Genomic DNA, 16,507 nt, shown 5'->3' with positions numbered 1-16,507 from the left:
TTCAGAGGCTCCTTGTCCATTACTCTTAGGCTTGCTATTCTCATCAAACAAATTTTCAGGAACAAGCCAACCATAGTTATTTTCTAGAGCTTCATGCATTCCTAGGAGCTTGCTAGGTATCGGTACTTTAATCTCCCCTCCATCATTAACATTATTAGTGTACTTTATTCTATCCATGTCCATATTTTCAAGTGTTCTTGCAAAGTCGGTATAAAAGCCAAGCCTCTTATGCTTAATAAAAACTTTTCTAGCTTCTTTAGCTATATCTTCAAATTCTCTACGGAGAACTTTTAGAACAAAATTTCTCTTTTCTCCCCTTTCCATATCAGAGAGTGTAAGAAACATATGTTGAATTATAGGATTGAGATTAACAAATCTAGTTTCCAACATGTGTATCAAACAGGCAGTAACACTCTCATAAGTAGGAGCAAATTTTACTAAGGGCGTATCTTCAAAATCTTCATCCATATTAACATTGGTGAAAAATGCTTCTATATTATCTCTTCCAATTATAGATCCTCGTCCTACCGGTATGTCTTTCAGAGTGAACTTAGGAGGAAACATGATGAAATAAACTAAAGGTAAATAAAGTAAATGCAAATAACTATTTTTTGTGTGTTTTTGATATAGAGAGCAAGAGAGTAAATAAAGTAAAACTAGCAACTATTTTTTTTGTATTTTGATATAAGTGCAGCAAACAAAGTAGTAAATAAAATAAAGCAAGACAAAAATAAAGTAAAGAGATTGGAAGTGGAGACTCCCCTTGCAGCGTGTCTTGATCTCCCCGGCAACGGCGCCAGAAAAAATGCTTGATGTTGCCGACCTTGTCGAGAAAGGGATAAGGAACGGGAGACGATAAACCCGTTCGCACGTGAGTGGGCCCCAAAGCATTGCTATCCTCACGTTCTCTCTCGAGCGATGGACCCAGATGATCGATCGTCCGGGGAAAGACAATATTTTCCATTTGGCTATAGGTTAGTAAGTATCAAAGAAATCTTCTTCCTTCTGAGTATAACCATTAGTTACAAGTCGTACCTTATACTTTTCAATAGTACCATCAGGTAAGCTTATTCTTAAATGCTCACTTACGTCCAAGTTGCACCCATAAGAGGTCATGATCTCAATATAGAAGTGGGAGTATCATCACTCACAAGGTATACAATAAAATCATTAGTGACAGTCTTGACTAGCAAAAGACACGGGCTATGTGGCTTTGTATTTCAAACAAACTTCGTTTAAATTCATTCAGTTAGGAGAAATATACACCGTGTAAATGACACACTTCAAAAATCAAAGTTCAAACTCAAAGGCGTCCAGAAGAAAACATCAGCCGTCACATACCTTACCTTCTCCCCTAATATTTCGGTTTGTTTCAGAAGAGTGCCTGAGAGTGCATCACACAGACGGGGAACCGCCGGCTTCTCCCCGGCCTCGCTCGGCTCGATCATGGCGTCGTCGGCGGAGCCGCCGCCGAAGAAGCGGAAGCTCGTCGAGGCCCAGACCCCGAGCCCCTCCTGCCCTCCGCGGCCGCCCCTGCCCCTGTCCCCAGGTCCACCTCCTACCCCGCCGCCTCCCCAAACCCTAGCCGCAGCCGCGCCCTCTTCCCCGCCACCTCCCCCACGGCCGCCCACGCCGGCGCCGGAGGAGGTCCAACGCAAGCGCCGCAACCGGGAGGAGCTGCGCAAACTCTTCGAATGCTACCGTCGCATCCGCCTCTGCGTGGAGCGGAAGGACGCGCGCCTCATGCCCGAGCTTGAGCAGGTCTACCTCGCTCTCATCACCGCATACCGAGGTACCTAAAAACCCTTCTCCAATCATACACCCCCTTTCTAGTTAGATGCTGTCATTACAAATTACATTTGTTAGGAGTAGCTGATTTTGTGAACCACTGTGATGTGGGCATGCTCGAAACCACTTCATACTCAAAACTGTATTTACTTATTTAGCATTCAGTTGGTCTCAGTGGATGGTAGAATTGTGAGCCCTCGGTACCTATTTTACTTGAGTTGTTCTGGTGCATAGCAATTTGATCCATATGAGCCACTGTGGGATTTTATTTTGCTACAAATAGCACGTGGCCCTATTCCGTATGCAGTTAAAATCTCCAGTAAGCTTTGGTAGATCAACAAAGTGTTATGTTGTTAGGCTTTGTTTGGTTGAGCCCAAGCTTACCCTACCAAACATTTGCATAGCGAAATATCATGGTTTTGTTTGCCCATGATTTGGCGAAATACTTTATTTTTTATAGATTCGCAACATGGCATGGAAATGCCAAAACTTTGGCAACCAGCCAAAAGAGGACCAAGATATTGGCCAACAATAAATTGGTAGGGTTGGTTTTGGACACCAACAAAACATACCTTGATTATGTAAAATTGGTATTGCATGTATTTGACACACGGTTCACCGCCGGGACATGCGATTGTGATGCACTACTGACACTAGTGCACTCTATTAAAATTAGTGTATGGTTGTGGGGTGAACTGCTTGTTCGATTGCCTACATGGAGTCGTAAATCATATAATTCATACATTAAATTCTAACAAATACACCAGTTAGACTTTCTGCGTTACTCTTAACTAATAGTTGGAAGAAAAAGTGGATCTGTCGTTGATGGAAAGTTGGAGTAAGCCCATTGGATTTTCCATTTTAACATATTCAGTGTGTTATGGTGTCGCCAAGTCGGCCCTGAGGGAAGACGACAGTTTTTTGCATCCACTGTGTGTGTGCATGGGTGGGGGTGGGGGGGGGGTTGAGGATGTACTTGTACTACCCTAAAGAGGGATCAGTTAATGGGGTTCATTTTTCTTAAGGCAAACCTTGAATCACAGGGTTTGTGTATGTGTGCGTGTGGGGGAGGGGGGGGGGAGGGGGGTACAGCAGATGCTGGATATCTTACACGTAGACTTGTTGAAGTAGTTCAACATATTATTGTGCGTAGAAGAGATTGTGGTACCATCCGAGCTATTTCTTTGAATCCTCAAAATGGATGACGGAAAAACTTTTTGTCCAAACACTAATTGGTAGTGTATTACCAGACGATATAGGGGTACGGAGGTTATGTACTCGTTTGGTACCAGTTTTATCTTTGACACCCTGGACAGGAAGATATGAATCGTAATAACCTTGTTTCGAAGCTGTTCTACTTTTTATTCAGCTTATACTCCTTCCATTTCTGAAAAGAATGTCTATAAGTTTTTTCCTGAGTCAGATAATGTAAAGTTTGACCAAGTTTATAGAAAAAACTGTCAATAATTATAATACTATATAACTAATTAACTATCATATGAAAACACATTTCATGATGTATCTAATGATAAGTTGTTAATTTTTTGTTCTACAAGCTTGGTCAAATTTTACATTGTTTGACTTCAAAAAATTTATAGGCCTTCTTTTCTAGAAAAGAGGTAATATATCTAAGGTCTGATTCTAAGGCCCAGTCATTTTCAAGTTTGCTCTCTGTATATTCTGATGTTAACACTTACATTGGACTCCATATGTACATGGTTTTGTTATAGTGAAAGAACTTGTCTCTTACCATGTTTAGAAACCATAATCATTTTTTTTTTACCTTCCATCCATACAGGTTGCACAAGTGTACAACGTATCTTAGCTAAGTTGATTCCCCAATATGCCTCATACTGTCCTACTGCACTTGAGGCAGCTGCTAAAGTCTCCATCAAGATGTACAAAGGGAACTTGGCCATTGTAACAAGAGGGGAGGATGCAGATGGTGTGGCATATCGGACTGCTAGGGCCTGTATTGCTGGCTTAGTTGACATATGCTCCACAGCATCTTTTGAAGCTCCCAAGTCATCTGTTATCACAGGAATCTGCTCTGCAGTCTATATGACTGTCCTTACCTTCTTCATTTCAACATTTGATGGGAAGGATATCCATCACATAGGCTCCAGAAGACTTTCAAAGCTTCAGGACCCTGCGGAGTTACTAAATATTGTAAAGCAGGAGTCAGGGGATGATAACCAACTGTCACATGATTATTTATTTGAACTGAGGGCACTTTCCTTGCTATGCATATTTCTACTATCCCCAGAGAACCTATTAGAGGCGTGTTTTGTGCTGATTGCTTCTGCAGAAACTGACCATGTGAGAGAAGGACTGTACTGTTTAAACCAGCTGACCTGCAATCTGAACCATGGTGTCTCAGTTAATGCTTTGGACAATAAGGCTGATATAGCCTCACAACATACTGGGATGGATATAGATCTGTCTGGCACAAAAGAGATTGTTGATTCAACGGCTTCTGATACTTCTGGTGATTCAGGAAGTTCTGTGGTAGGATCAAATGAGTGCTACATGACAATGGTATGGATCACTTTTGACGGATGAAGCATTTTCACCTTTCTGTTATGTGCATTTTAGTTTTGCGCAATAGAAACAACAATGAGCTGTAGAGTACCAGGTTACCTACTAGACGACCATTTACGGCTTACATAAATTGGTTTGGTTATAATGGATAGTTAAATCAAGCACTATTCTTCATTGCATGCATGCTTATCTATGAAAGGGTCCTCACAAATTTAAGATTTAAGTAAGAAATTTATTGACCAGATTTCCTGCAGCAACAAGTTTTTTTTAGATCAACATCAAAATTATATTATGCATGTCCCTTAGGCCTTAGATACACATATATTGGGCATATATTGCGTTATTCATGTTTGGCTTAACCTAGCATTAGCACCTTCGCATAACATTATGACTTAGCAACTGGCTACTTCCAAATGGTCATGTGTTTTCACTCCTCTTTTATTGTTGGATGTTTAAGTAGACCTGGGGTAGTTCATGTTTCTGCGTGGATGTTGCTTTAAGGGAAGCTGGGGATGGATTGACTTTGCACTTCCTACAACCACTATTATCCTGTGAAGAAGTATTGGTGGAATAGACTTTTTCTGTAACAAGATCAAGAAAATATGGGGAGGAGAATTTTTTTGAGGCTCAAGTTTAGGAGTTGTGAACATGTATGATGCACATGTTGCCAAATTGAGGCAGCTTGTGTAGACAACAGTTCTTAGTTCTTTTGTAAGTTTGTGATCTCTTGGGGCTTCTTTGCAATCTTCCAGTTAATTATGTGGCAAAAGCCAGTTATGTAGCTTTGCTTCACTCCACAGTGAATTCTTGTCTATTTCTCCAAATATTTGATTTCTAGGTTTTTACATGCAGGCAATATCTAGGCATCCATCTGTGAGAGGTTGGATATTACGAAGATACAAAAAATTATGTGACTCCTGTAGATCTACTGTGCTTTCAGAGGTGTCATCTTGTTTAAAAGTTTTGGGCTCTTTATCAGAACTTGACGAGGATAAAAGTCACATGGACTGTGAACCATCAGTACTGGAGAAGCTCGACAATTGTGCACGTGAAAAGATTGTCAATATGGATAGCTATGGAGGAAAGTCTGTGCAAATGGAACAGACTGATGATGTGAGAACTGAGAAGCTGGCCGATGCGAAAACCGGTGGGTGTGAGGGTGAATCTGTAGTTCAAGGCACAAGACCTGATCTTTATGTTGCTTCTGTCTGTAGCGATGTAATTTCAGTCTCAAAGGAACTTTGGGTTGGTTCACTGGGAAATGGTGCCGCAGAGCCACTAGTTCGATCTAAATTTGAGGAGTTTGGCCCATTAACAAATTTTTTATTTTATCCATCCAAAGATTTTGCCTTAGTTGAATATGGAAACATTGTGCATGCTGTTCAGGCATGTGCATATATGCGTGGTTCCTCTCTTTGGGGCGGTGGTCTTCAGATAAGGTATTTAGATAGACTTATCGGCAGTAGGGGATTTATTGGTGGTATAGCTGTTGGTGAAAGCTGCCATATTTATGTTGCTAAGGTCAAAAATCAGAAAGAGAAAGACGAGGTGCTCGATGATCTGAACTCAGCAGGGCTGAAGAGGCCGTGTGGCATTATCGATATCTCCAGTGAAAATGTTTTACTTCTTCAATTTGAGACAGCAGTCGATGCAGCTGTTGCAAAAGCTCACATTAGGCGCCAAGCTCAATCAGATGTTTGTTCCCAGGTTAAGAGTACATCTGCACATCAGCTTTTGGTACAAAACATGGACAAGTCAGTGCCTGACACTGAGTTTATTAATGCTTTCTCACGATTTGGTGAGGTCGGTAGGTGGCAATTTAATAGGCTTGATGGGAACTGTTTGATTGATTATAAATCACACAATGCTGCCGCCTGTGCAAAGTCACAGATGCATGGTGCAAGGTTTGGGCTGAAGTCGATTAGTGTTGAATCTAGGACATGCAGTGCAGGACCTATTCATGATAAAACATCATCACCTGTTCTTCGAATGCCAGGCCAGAACGTTTCGGACAGCAGCAGTCACCAGGAGATCAGGTTAGGTTAACATTTTTCCTAATCCTTACATGTTTAATGTTCTTGGTTGGATCTGTTGTTATTTAGCGTTTGCGTACTATTTATTTATTTATCTATTTATTTATTTGTTTGTCAGTTCTTAAGTGCAGAGCACTTGAAATTGCTTTGTGCTCATTGTACAATTACGTGGTTGTGCCTCACGGGCCATTATATCAAAAAATTTGGACAAACAGTTTTTTTATTAAGTTAACAACATTTTACAAACAGAAGCATGCATGGAGCAACACATTCAGCCGATAGTACATTCTGAAAGGGTATGCAGTATTCATTTCGGAATTGGCTAGACATCTGAAACTCAAAGCTCTATCCTGAATTTTGACAGTACGCCTAGCCTGAAAGTGAGCTTTAAAGTTGTAACTTCTGGAGATGTGATGAGTCTTCCTGGGATTAAAAGCAACGCTGTTGCAAATGGTCGCCAGCTGTGGCCTGATTTTCCCAATGCCCAGGTGAAGTTAGCACGTTGCTGAAAGCAACCGCCTTAACAAGAACAGCACAATTGGTGAAGAATGTGACCTCCTGGAGCTGGAGTAAACCTGCCAGTCTTGCTGCTAGAAGGAGACCATGGGCTTCTTCCTGGAGCGGAGATGTGACCGGCGGTGAAGCCGCGGACATGTACAGCTGCGAACACGGAAGAGATTTTTGTCCAGCTGAACATAAAAATTCCCAGCCCAGTGGGCGTAGAAATTTTCATTGTACCTAGTTACATATCCAAAAATATGGCTATGTACATATAGCTGATATGGCATACGGCAATGCATATGAAATTACGATTCACAACCTGTGATTATGATCTTAACACCAGCTTGCGACCGCGACTACGGAAGTTGCGTCTAGGATTTATTCAAACACTTCTGTTAGATAAATCATAAATATATAGTGTCTTGCAAGCATAACACCATGCCCTTTTATTCGTCGTCTAGAAAAAAAAAAATCTAGCTACAGATACCAATTTATGTAAATCTTATGGTGTTTTACTTTTACATGCCACAAGGTAAAATTTGCCATGTTGCATGACAATTATACTTACTTCAGTGATGGAAACATATGCAGGAATCCAAGGGTTTCAGGGTATCATGCAGGCTACACAGTACAGGGGGATCGACCAATTTATGGTCAGTATTGTTTAGTGGACAGAAACATTGCAAGCGGGTACATGATACAGTTCTGTCGTAACAATGCCTTGCTTAATGTGCAGGTCCATCACCTCCCAATACCCAGCAATTATGGCACTACAAAGAGTTAGAGTCAAGCAGAGCTCCACAAGGAATTCCTCCCTGCCCACCTGTTTCTGCACACCGTGCTTCTGTAATACCACTGCCACCACCACCTATCCAAACTAATTTTCTTCGTCCTGTATATCCTGGTCCAGCCAGTCCGTGGGAAAACACTACACCAAATCCACCCTTCAGCCGTGTTTCTCCTCGCATGATGTCCGGAAGTAACTTCCGTATCAATCCGCCTGCTCCTCTCCCTTTCATGCCATCTTCTGTTACCCCTCTTACACATCTACCAGTACCAGGAAGTTCAGCACAGCAGTCAGAGAAAATGCCGCCACCTACACCAAATATAGCCCCCTCAACATTTACACCTCCACCACCGTTACCTGTTTCCCAGCCACCCTCTGTTCCACCGCCCCCAGATTCTCCTCCGGTGCAACCTTCTACTAATCCTTCTAACTCACAGAAGCCATCCTCTCATCCTCAATGGCAGGGTTCCCTTACAAAAAGCGGCATACACTACTGCACAATCTATGCAAGTAGAGTAGAGTCAGATGCATGTAGATACGAAAATGCCGTTTCTGAACCAGCAGAGTAAGGCTTACACATAAGTTTATCCTTATTTTTTGCATTTCATAATTTGGTACATTCTATGCTAGTATAAAAAAACCTTGTTTGCGCGTTTCAGATGGCCTTCAAGATTAGATGTGACAAAGCGCACAGCTTTCCAGCATGTGAAGACAATTTTCGCCAATACTCCACCTAATAAAGTAAGATTCTAAGTCAATACTATTTCTGAAACATATCGAACCTACTTGTACTATAAACCTGTAAGATTATGAGTTGTCTCAGGACAAGAAGAAATGGTGTCACTTAACAGATAATCATCATGTTTTCACTAAATATGCTTATAAATGCACAACTTACATAGAAACTGCGCCAAAGAACATTCTGTGTGTCGGTCTGTTCCCTGGAATATGTGAAGCCGAGAACACTATTTGATGGGTCATTGTTGTGGACGTCAGTACATGATATCAAAGCAGCACTAGTTCCATTACGGCTGGCCGGAAAACAAGACCATGTCACCAGGATGCCCGTATTGCAGAAGGAGATGGTAACGTGGTTAGCATGGCAGAAAGGAGGAGTCATTTAGGAAGATATAGGATTAGGAAATAATCTAGTTGTATAAGGAAAGGTTTAATAAGTCAAATCGTATTAGGAGAGGTCAAGGGCCTGAGCATCCATTATATAAAGATGGCATGTATCCACATTTGAGATAAGGAAGAACAATCAATCTAAATCTCTCCTTGGTAATTCTCTCTTCTCAACCTATGTCTGGCTATCTTCTGCACAGCGTTGTGGATCTAAGTTCGCAACATCTGGTATTAGAGCCGACCACCATGACTTTCGATGCGGGCTTTTTCATGGAGAAGTTCAAGGCCTCTGTTCAACCAATCTTTGACAAATACAAGGTGCGCATGCTTGAGATCGTTGCAGAAAGGATTTGGAAGTCCGCATTGAACCAACTGAAAGCTTGAGGTTCCAACTGAATCTCGTGTGTTCAATTCTGGAAATTCTGGATTCCGATCATTGGAAGATGATGAATTGGGGAAAATAGCTTGTATTCACATTCAGCAAGTCGAGTTCAACTCTTCTTTTGTGCTGCTGTTGTCAGGTCCTGATAGCCTCCAAAGAGGTAGGTCACACGCGCATCTGTCTCTTTCCGAAGATCATCCGTGAAGTAACCAAACAGATACACAACATCTTAAGTGCTTTAGTACTTCTCTGGTGCTTCAGTTGATATGTATCTTGTAGTTTATGGCTGTATCCCCTGCAATCAATGCACACATTTATCTGTCGTATGGTGTCGTATGGTTTCTCTGGGCTAATATAAATGCTATTAAGATATTTAGGAGCTTAAGTAGAGTGTTGCAGAGAGGAAAAATGATCACCTATTATTCTTCAATTGCTTAAAAGAATATTAACTTTTAGCTTTCACTTTGCAGAAAGAAATCTGTCGGTTGTTGCCCTGTTCAAATGGTGATCAGAAAGGGGTATGATTTCTATTCTGACAGTCCATTACTCAAACATGGTTTTCTTTAATCAAATCTAGTGGCTACTGCTATATGATTCTGACTACCATTACTTTTCATACTATTTTTCTTATATACATTAATCATGCACTAAGATCCAAACAAACAACCGGATTGAAAAATGGAATGACCTAAGCAAACAACAGATGGAATTATTGTCACTTCTTTAATTTATTTATTACGAGAACTAAATAAAACTTGAAAATTCCCCCAAATATAGAAGAGATAGAACACCTAGAATTTGTACTATGGTCTTTCCGGGAGATGAAGTGCCATGACAAAAGTGACTAAGAGATGAGAGAGATTAGTTTGATGACATGTATCCTATCTTCTTTCAATGCTGTATTCGCAAATGACCCGGTAGTATTCACTTAACTGTGTTTATGATAGAAGTCTGTTTGTAATCCTAACCGACCTCTTACCACCTGGAAATAACTATCTTGTAGTAGTGGACAGTTAGGGATAAACAGCTGTTTATTAAGTATACGTATGAACATGTCATGCTCAAGATTTATTTAATTGTGTTGCATTTGGTAGTAGGAGCTATTAGTCTCTTATGCTGGATTTAGATTGTGTGATTTTATGCAAGTTTTACCGTTTCTTAGTACGGAGTACCAAAGAGAATTTTAGCAACTCTAGTCTGCCTCTGTTTACGCTCCGATGTGTCGACTTAGGTTTCATCTTTTCTCTAGAAATTCGTCAGTGTTAAATGATGAATGCTCTAGATATATACACCTGATAGCCTGCATAAGCTGCAGTATGCATAATAACAGAAGCATAGCTCATCACTTAAAATACTGAGATATCCATGGAATTGCTTATATCTTAGTGCTTGAGTGGCATTACAAATTCAGAACTTAAGAATTCTGATATCATACGATTTGCTTTGGTGGATTTACAAGTTCAAAACTTAAGCATTTAACTTTCATAACATAACATAACATAACATAACAGTAAGGGTTTGATTCTTTGGCAGCTTAATTAATGACTAAGTAGTTGTCTAAAGATTACTTTTGCATCTTGCAGTTTCGGGACTTCATCTCCTATCTGAAACAGAAAGAATACGCTGGGGTCATAAAAATTCCTGCTGTGAAGCCCATGTGGACACGGCTACTATTTATCCTCCCCCACACCTGATGTGTTTGGCATGCTAGGCCTTCCGCCTCATCCTGCTGAATGTCTTATTGCCCTGGTTCTGCCAAAGGAAACAACCCCTGAAGTGTCTTGACATAGTCGTCGTGTATGTAAATTGCTGATCTTGATTTTAGGACATGTATGTAAACCTTGTTGTGGTTGCCCGCTTTGTGCACAGTAAATAAATTTTCCATGACAGTACTTCTTTACATTCTATATCTATTAGCAATTTAGCATGCTGCTGTGATCTAGTTTGTTTTATCGGTTTTGCTATGTCTCGGTCAACTGAGATTTTTTTAAGTCTAAGTCACTTGCAAAAAAGTACTTGAGTTGCATTTTTCTGTTAAAAAGGTGCAATTGCACTTTTCTGCTGGAAATGTGCAACTGAATCAAGTTGCACTTTCTTTGAGCTGCAGATTGCACTTTTACGAGGTGATCGAGAGCTAAGAAAATGCCGATCAACTTAGACATAGACACACCCAAGTATATAAGCAAAAAATGTTTGGGAAAGATTAGATTGTTTTTCAGCCTCAATTATAAGCAACCCACCAACGTGGGAACGGCTCATTTGGCCAGATAGAAACAGTAAGCGTCCCCACCACGCGACGCGGCACAACACCTCGCGTCCAACGCACGCACCATTCATCTCAAAAAAAAAAAAAAACGCACGCACCATTGCAGTACGGGACTACAAAATCCTTAGCCAAAAACCGCACCGCCGGCAACCAAAACCCACCCCGCACCACCGACCCAACCCAAGGCCAGCCATGGAGCTCGCGGCGGCCGCCAGGGACGAGGCCGCCTTCGCCATGCGCGTGCTCCGCCAGCTCGCCTGCGGCGGCGGCGAGGCATCGGGAGCCAACCTCGCCGTCTCCCCGCTATCCATCCACGCCGCGCTGACGCTGCTCGGCGCGGGCGCCAAGGGCGCCACGCTCGACCAGATCGTCGCCTTCCTCGGCCCCGCCGGCGGCGCCGCCCACGCGGCGCTTGCCTCGCACGTCGCGCTGCGCGTCCTCTCCGACAGCGCCGGCGACGACGGCGGGCCCAAGGTGCTGTTCGCCAACGGCGTGTGGGTCGACGCCGCCATGCGCCTCAAGGCCGGCTACGCCGCCGTCGTCTCCGAGCACTACCGCGCCCAGGCGCACCCGGCGTCCTTCAAACACGCGGTGAGTCCTGCAACTTCTCCCCATGAATTCCTCTCCAAATCGCAGCGATCAGCTCCAGCCTCTCACATTTTCTCTTCCTGCATATTCCTCCAGCCAGAGGAAGCGAGAGCCCAGATCAACCGGTGGTTCGAGAGCGTGACGGCGGGCCGGATCAAGGACCTCCTGCCCAAGGACTCCGTCAGCAGCGCGACGCTCGCCGTCCTCGGGAACGCGCTCTACTTCAAGGGCGCCTGGTGCAGCAAGTTCGACCCCGCGCTCACGCTGGACGACGCCTTCCACCTACCCACCGGCGGCCACGTCCGCGCGCCGTTCATGTCGAGCGGCAAGCAGCAGCACATCGTCTGCCGCCCCGGCTACAAGGTGCTGCGCCTCCCCTACGCCCGTGGCTACCAGGACCAACGGGCATTCTCCATGTACATCTACCTCCCGGACGAGCGCCACGGCCTGCGGAGCCTGCTGCACAGGCTGGGGTCATCCGACACAACAAAGCTCGAGGGCTCCATCTCTCTGATGGCCAAGGTCCCCGTGGGCGCCTTCAAGGTGCCCAGGTTCACCGTGTCGTGCAGCACGGACGCGACGGAGCTGCTGCAGCTCCTCGGCCTGCGCCTGCCGTTCCACCCCGGCCTCGCCGACTTCTCCGACATGCTGGACTCGCCGGCGCCGCTCGTCGTGTCCGCCGTCTTCCACCAGTCCTTCGTCGAGGTCAACGAGGAAGGGACCGAGGCCGCCGCGGCCACGGCTGTCGGTGTGGCCTTTGGCTGCGCGGCGATGAGCGCGCCCGTTCAGGTTGTGGACTTCGTCGCCGACCACCCGTTCATGTTCTTGATCAAGGAGGACCGCACCGGCGTGGTGGTCTTCGCCGGCCAGGTGGTCAATCCTTTGCTTTCGTAGATTCGAATGTGCAGACAGCCAGACACAGTGATTTTCATCTCTTTTGTAGACGTCCTCAAATGAAATCCATGCATCTGCAATCGACTAGTTCAGTTCCACGACGTATGCTCTTTTTTGTTGTATTTCGTTCATACTTAGGTGTCAAGTGGATCAAACCAAAATCCCAGTTTAGTTCATTTTGTATTCAATCCCACTTAAAATCTCTACTTCTCACTGACAGTATACCTGGCTAACTGTAGCCGTACACGGAATATGAACGTTGAAATGTCATGAAGAGAACTCGAGAATCTATACTGGGTATTGTGCATCCCATATATTAACATAATTACTTAATTTACACATCAGGCTTAGAGTACTGGAGTAGTTTCAGAGGGCAAAAATTCTCACAGAAATAAAACAAGGGTGTGTCTATGTCTAAGTTGACTGAGATTTTCTTAAGTCTCAGTCACCTCAGAAAAGTGCAACTGCAGTTCAAAGAAAAGTGCAACTCGGTTCAGTTGCACATTTCTAGCAGAAAAGTGCAACTCAAGTACTTTTTTGCAAGTGACTTAGACTTAAGAAAATCTCAGTTGACTGAGACATAGCAAAACCGAATATACTTTGGAAGAAATAGACCTCCCTCTATTTAATTCCGTCATCAACTGTGACTTGTCCCGTACTCCTGTGACGCATGTTAGTTTTATTTACACGAAGGTTAATGAGAAACATAATTTTCTCGAAGATATTCTTGAAGAAACAGAACTTAACTGAAGTTCAGAATTCTACTTAGGCTGACGATTTTTCAAAGAATATGGAGCTGGCTTATTTGACGGAAAATGCTTTTGGCTCTCAAGTTCCAATGCTCTTGCTATTTTTTCAAAAATAGAAGACATTTTTAGAAGTTATCAAAAGATCTAAAAATAATTCAATCATGCAAATCTTAACCCCTTTTTTTAAATTTATGCTAGACAAAAATGATAAAATCTGATATGCTTTGGACATTTGAAAATGACTAGGCAGATCTATATACTTTTGTCATTTTTGTGTAGCTCAGAGTATGAAGTATTTGAAATTGATATTTTACACGCTTGTGAGATTCATCATTGGTTATATACATGGATTCTTTTTTCAGAATTTTTGGAACTTTAAAAAAATATGAGATCAGTGGTGCCCATGGGCCCTAAATCTCCGTCCCTCATTTGATCCTCAATAAGAAGCTCAATTTCCTCGGTAATTTTGATTTTAACAATCTGAACTTAATTGAAGTACGGAGTACAAAATTTGTTCAGCAAGCTGTGGAACTCTTATAAATCTGGTGGCCAACAGGCACAGCACAATGGCCACCCTAAACGTTTGGGGGCATCAGGCAAATCGCACCACTATCTATGTTTACATTAAGGAAAATAAGAAACTAAATTTTCTAGGAGATTTTTATTTAAGAAACTGAACTGAACTGAAGAAGAAATACTAGTATGATTCAGTAAAAAGCTGTGAACTCTTGTAAATCTGGTGGCCAACAGCCACAGCAAAACGAGCATTCCCAAATGTTTGGAGCATTGCAGAAATTACACCATTAACCATATAATTCAGAGACCAATAGCTAGATGCTGACCAATGTGTCCAATATACAACCAGCAATCTATGTTCTACCATTACACGCATAATATGCGCAGCTACGGAGTACAAAGGCGTCAAATGTCAAATGCAAAATCTACAAGTTTCCTGGAAAACCAAACACACTGCAGGTCTTTTACAATAACTTGTTTCAGCTACAGCACAAAAGCTAGATTTTGTTGGGTTACAACTAGGTGATGTCTCCCAAAACTCCCGGCACCAGGAAGAATCAACATCTGCCATCAACAAAATGCGTCATGTTTGTCTTGCTCACGGAGAAGGCTTTTTACGGAGGCGACTTGAACGTCTCAGCGGAGTTGGTGTAGCATCAATCTTCTCTTCTTCTGCTGCACTCTCCTGTTAACAAAAAACAACCACATCAAGTTAATAACAAGCTTGAAGCACTGTATGGAAAAAATATATGCTTGAAAACAAACTAAAATCTGCAGCATAATGATAAGCTAATCAGAAGCATTGTGTGAAGATTTAATTAATTCATTTTCAAGTGCTGCAGTGTGCTTTAGACTAGACGATGAGAGTAGAGAAGCAATGATAAATGTCACATATCATAAGAGTTATCTGCAAACCGAAGCGGCTGCAGCCTCGGTCTAAATGTTAAGAAGACCATCGATCACACCTCATTTATCATTATGTCCTAGTTTGACAACTGTTCCATGTAAACCAAAAGGCCACAATGACTAATTTTCTTATCTGAACCTGCAGCTAACTACTTCTCTGCACAAGTCTAATTTGCAGAAGGTGACTAATCCATTGAGTAAAATGGGAACTGAAGAAGAGGTACTATGATTCAGTAAAGCTGTGTAACTAATCCAGTTAATTTGCTAACTCAATTTCGAAGGGATTTTTAGATTCAAAAATCTAGGCGTCTAAATACTTGTAAGAATATAGAAACCAATTAACTCTATGTAATTCTTCTGCACAGGATATCCCATATGATGCAAGCACACTTGCCACACAACAACGCAATGCTACAAAATCTGCCCAAAAGGCTAGAATTTACCTTCTTTAGTGCTGCTTGAATACCAGGGCTTCGAGCTTTGTCAGATTCCTTTTGTATCCTGACCACATCCTTTCTGGGAGGCGTCGATTCCTGAACCCTGATATCTCCACCATGCTGACTGGGGTCTTTGACAGGCCTCCCTCTTGAGCTGCCTGTATCCACATATGAGAACTCTCCAAGCAATTGGACCACTGGTGGCATCGACTTGTCATCTGAAGCCCTTACGATGCCACCATCCCCTTGCTGAATCATCTGATCACGATTCCCATGACCAACTGAAGGAACATTAAGGCTGGCAGGTGGATCTGGCCTGGGTAACACCGATTGCACAGGAAGATCTAAGCAGGAAGAGGGCTCTGGTTTGTGCATTGGGCGATGCACAGGCTGCTCCGAACGGAACACAGGCGGCTGTGCAACACTATGAGGAGCTAGGACTGGTACTCGCGCTGGTCGAGCTGAGGGCTTAGGCTTTGACACCGGCACACTGACCTTACGAGATCTTTGGGGATACTTGAGGAGCATAGCAGTCACAAAGGCTGCTGCAACAGACAGGCATGCCAACATCTTGAGCAAATGAGGTTCCGCTGCAGACCAGAGTTTCTTCACCATACGACCGAGTTCCTTGGCGGCTTCTGCTGTGTTCCCATACTCCAGCGAGTGGAGCTCCTCATCGTCGTGCTCCACCGTCGCACTCTCTGATTCCATAGTTTTCTCCATGGAGTGGTCTGAATCATCTTCCCCTTTCTCTCGGTGAACTAATCCTTCCTCCGTACTGCCGGTACCATGGTTGTGGGTGGAACCAAAGGAATCCTCAAGGACATCTCCACCTGTTACCGCCTCTGATTTCAGCTCGCCTATTTCAGAATCTTCCTCGAGAACATCCACGTTGTCGCTGCTTTCATCCCCAATTTGGCAGGAAAATTCTCCGAGAGGAACATTGGGGCAAGCATCTGCCATCCCCATCATCGCAACTGCCATGAAATTGCTC

At 43.2% G+C, this 16,507-nt stretch overlaps 3 protein-coding genes across 3 annotated transcripts; 2 read left to right on the top strand and 1 right to left on the bottom strand.

The window, feature by feature from the left end:
* Positions 1-1,446: 1,446 nt before the first annotated feature.
* Positions 1,447-11,109, top strand: LOC124663188. Its single transcript, XM_047200914.1, has 8 exons — positions 1,447-1,792; positions 3,587-4,326; positions 5,182-6,365; positions 7,455-7,516; positions 7,600-8,215; positions 8,310-8,391; positions 9,628-9,675; positions 10,741-11,109. The coding sequence occupies exons 1-8, from the start codon at positions 1,447-1,449 to the stop codon at positions 10,849-10,851; spliced, it is 3,189 nt and encodes a 1,062-aa protein (XP_047056870.1). The 3' UTR covers positions 10,852-11,109.
* Positions 11,110-11,615: 506 nt separating this feature from the next.
* On the top strand, positions 11,616-12,963 carry LOC124659753 (serpin-Z1-like). The gene is made up of 2 exons (XM_047197572.1): positions 11,616-12,014; positions 12,108-12,963. The coding sequence occupies exons 1-2, from the start codon at positions 11,616-11,618 to the stop codon at positions 12,903-12,905; spliced, it is 1,197 nt and encodes a 398-aa protein (XP_047053528.1). The 3' UTR covers positions 12,906-12,963.
* A 1,601-nt stretch (positions 12,964-14,564) lies between these two features.
* LOC124659590 lies at positions 14,565-16,174 on the bottom strand. The gene is made up of 2 exons (XM_047197431.1): positions 15,520-16,174; positions 14,565-14,855 (listed from the first exon to the last, which is right to left on the bottom strand). Exons 1-2 carry the CDS (start codon positions 16,126-16,128, stop codon positions 14,769-14,771), a joined length of 696 nt encoding a protein of 231 aa, XP_047053387.1. The 5' UTR covers positions 16,129-16,174; the 3' UTR covers positions 14,565-14,768.
* Positions 16,175-16,507: the final 333 nt, after the last annotated feature.

Source organism: Lolium rigidum, chromosome 6 (genome assembly GCF_022539505.1).
Source record: "Lolium rigidum isolate FL_2022 chromosome 6, APGP_CSIRO_Lrig_0.1, whole genome shotgun sequence".
NCBI classification, from domain to species: domain Eukaryota; kingdom Viridiplantae; phylum Streptophyta; class Magnoliopsida; order Poales; family Poaceae; genus Lolium; species Lolium rigidum.
This window is presented reverse-complemented; position numbering and strand designations above follow the sequence as displayed.

Excerpts from the sequence above, each read along its gene's own strand:
- LOC124659753 (XM_047197572.1), top strand. The coding sequence starts at position 11,616 with ATGGAGCTCGCGGCGGCCGCCAGGGACGAGGCCGCCTTCGCCATGCGC. Across the intron at positions 12,015-12,107 it reads CGGCGTCCTTCAAACACGCG|CCAGAGGAAGCGAGAGCCCA; the intron begins GTGAGTCCTGCA and ends ATATTCCTCCAG.
- LOC124659590 (XM_047197431.1), bottom strand. The coding sequence starts at position 16,128 with ATGGTGAAGAAACTCTGGTCTGCAGCGGAACCTCATTTGCTCAAGATG. Across the intron at positions 14,856-15,519 it reads TTCAAGCAGCACTAAAGAAG|GAGAGTGCAGCAGAAGAAGA; the intron begins GTAAATTCTAGC and ends TTTTGTTAACAG.
- LOC124663188 (XM_047200914.1), top strand. The coding sequence starts at position 1,447 with ATGGCGTCGTCGGCGGAGCCGCCGCCGAAGAAGCGGAAGCTCGTCGAG. Across the intron at positions 4,327-5,181 it reads ATGAGTGCTACATGACAATG|GCAATATCTAGGCATCCATC; the intron begins GTATGGATCACT and ends TTTTACATGCAG. Across the intron at positions 6,366-7,454 it reads AGCAGTCACCAGGAGATCAG|GAATCCAAGGGTTTCAGGGT; the intron begins GTTAGGTTAACA and ends AAACATATGCAG.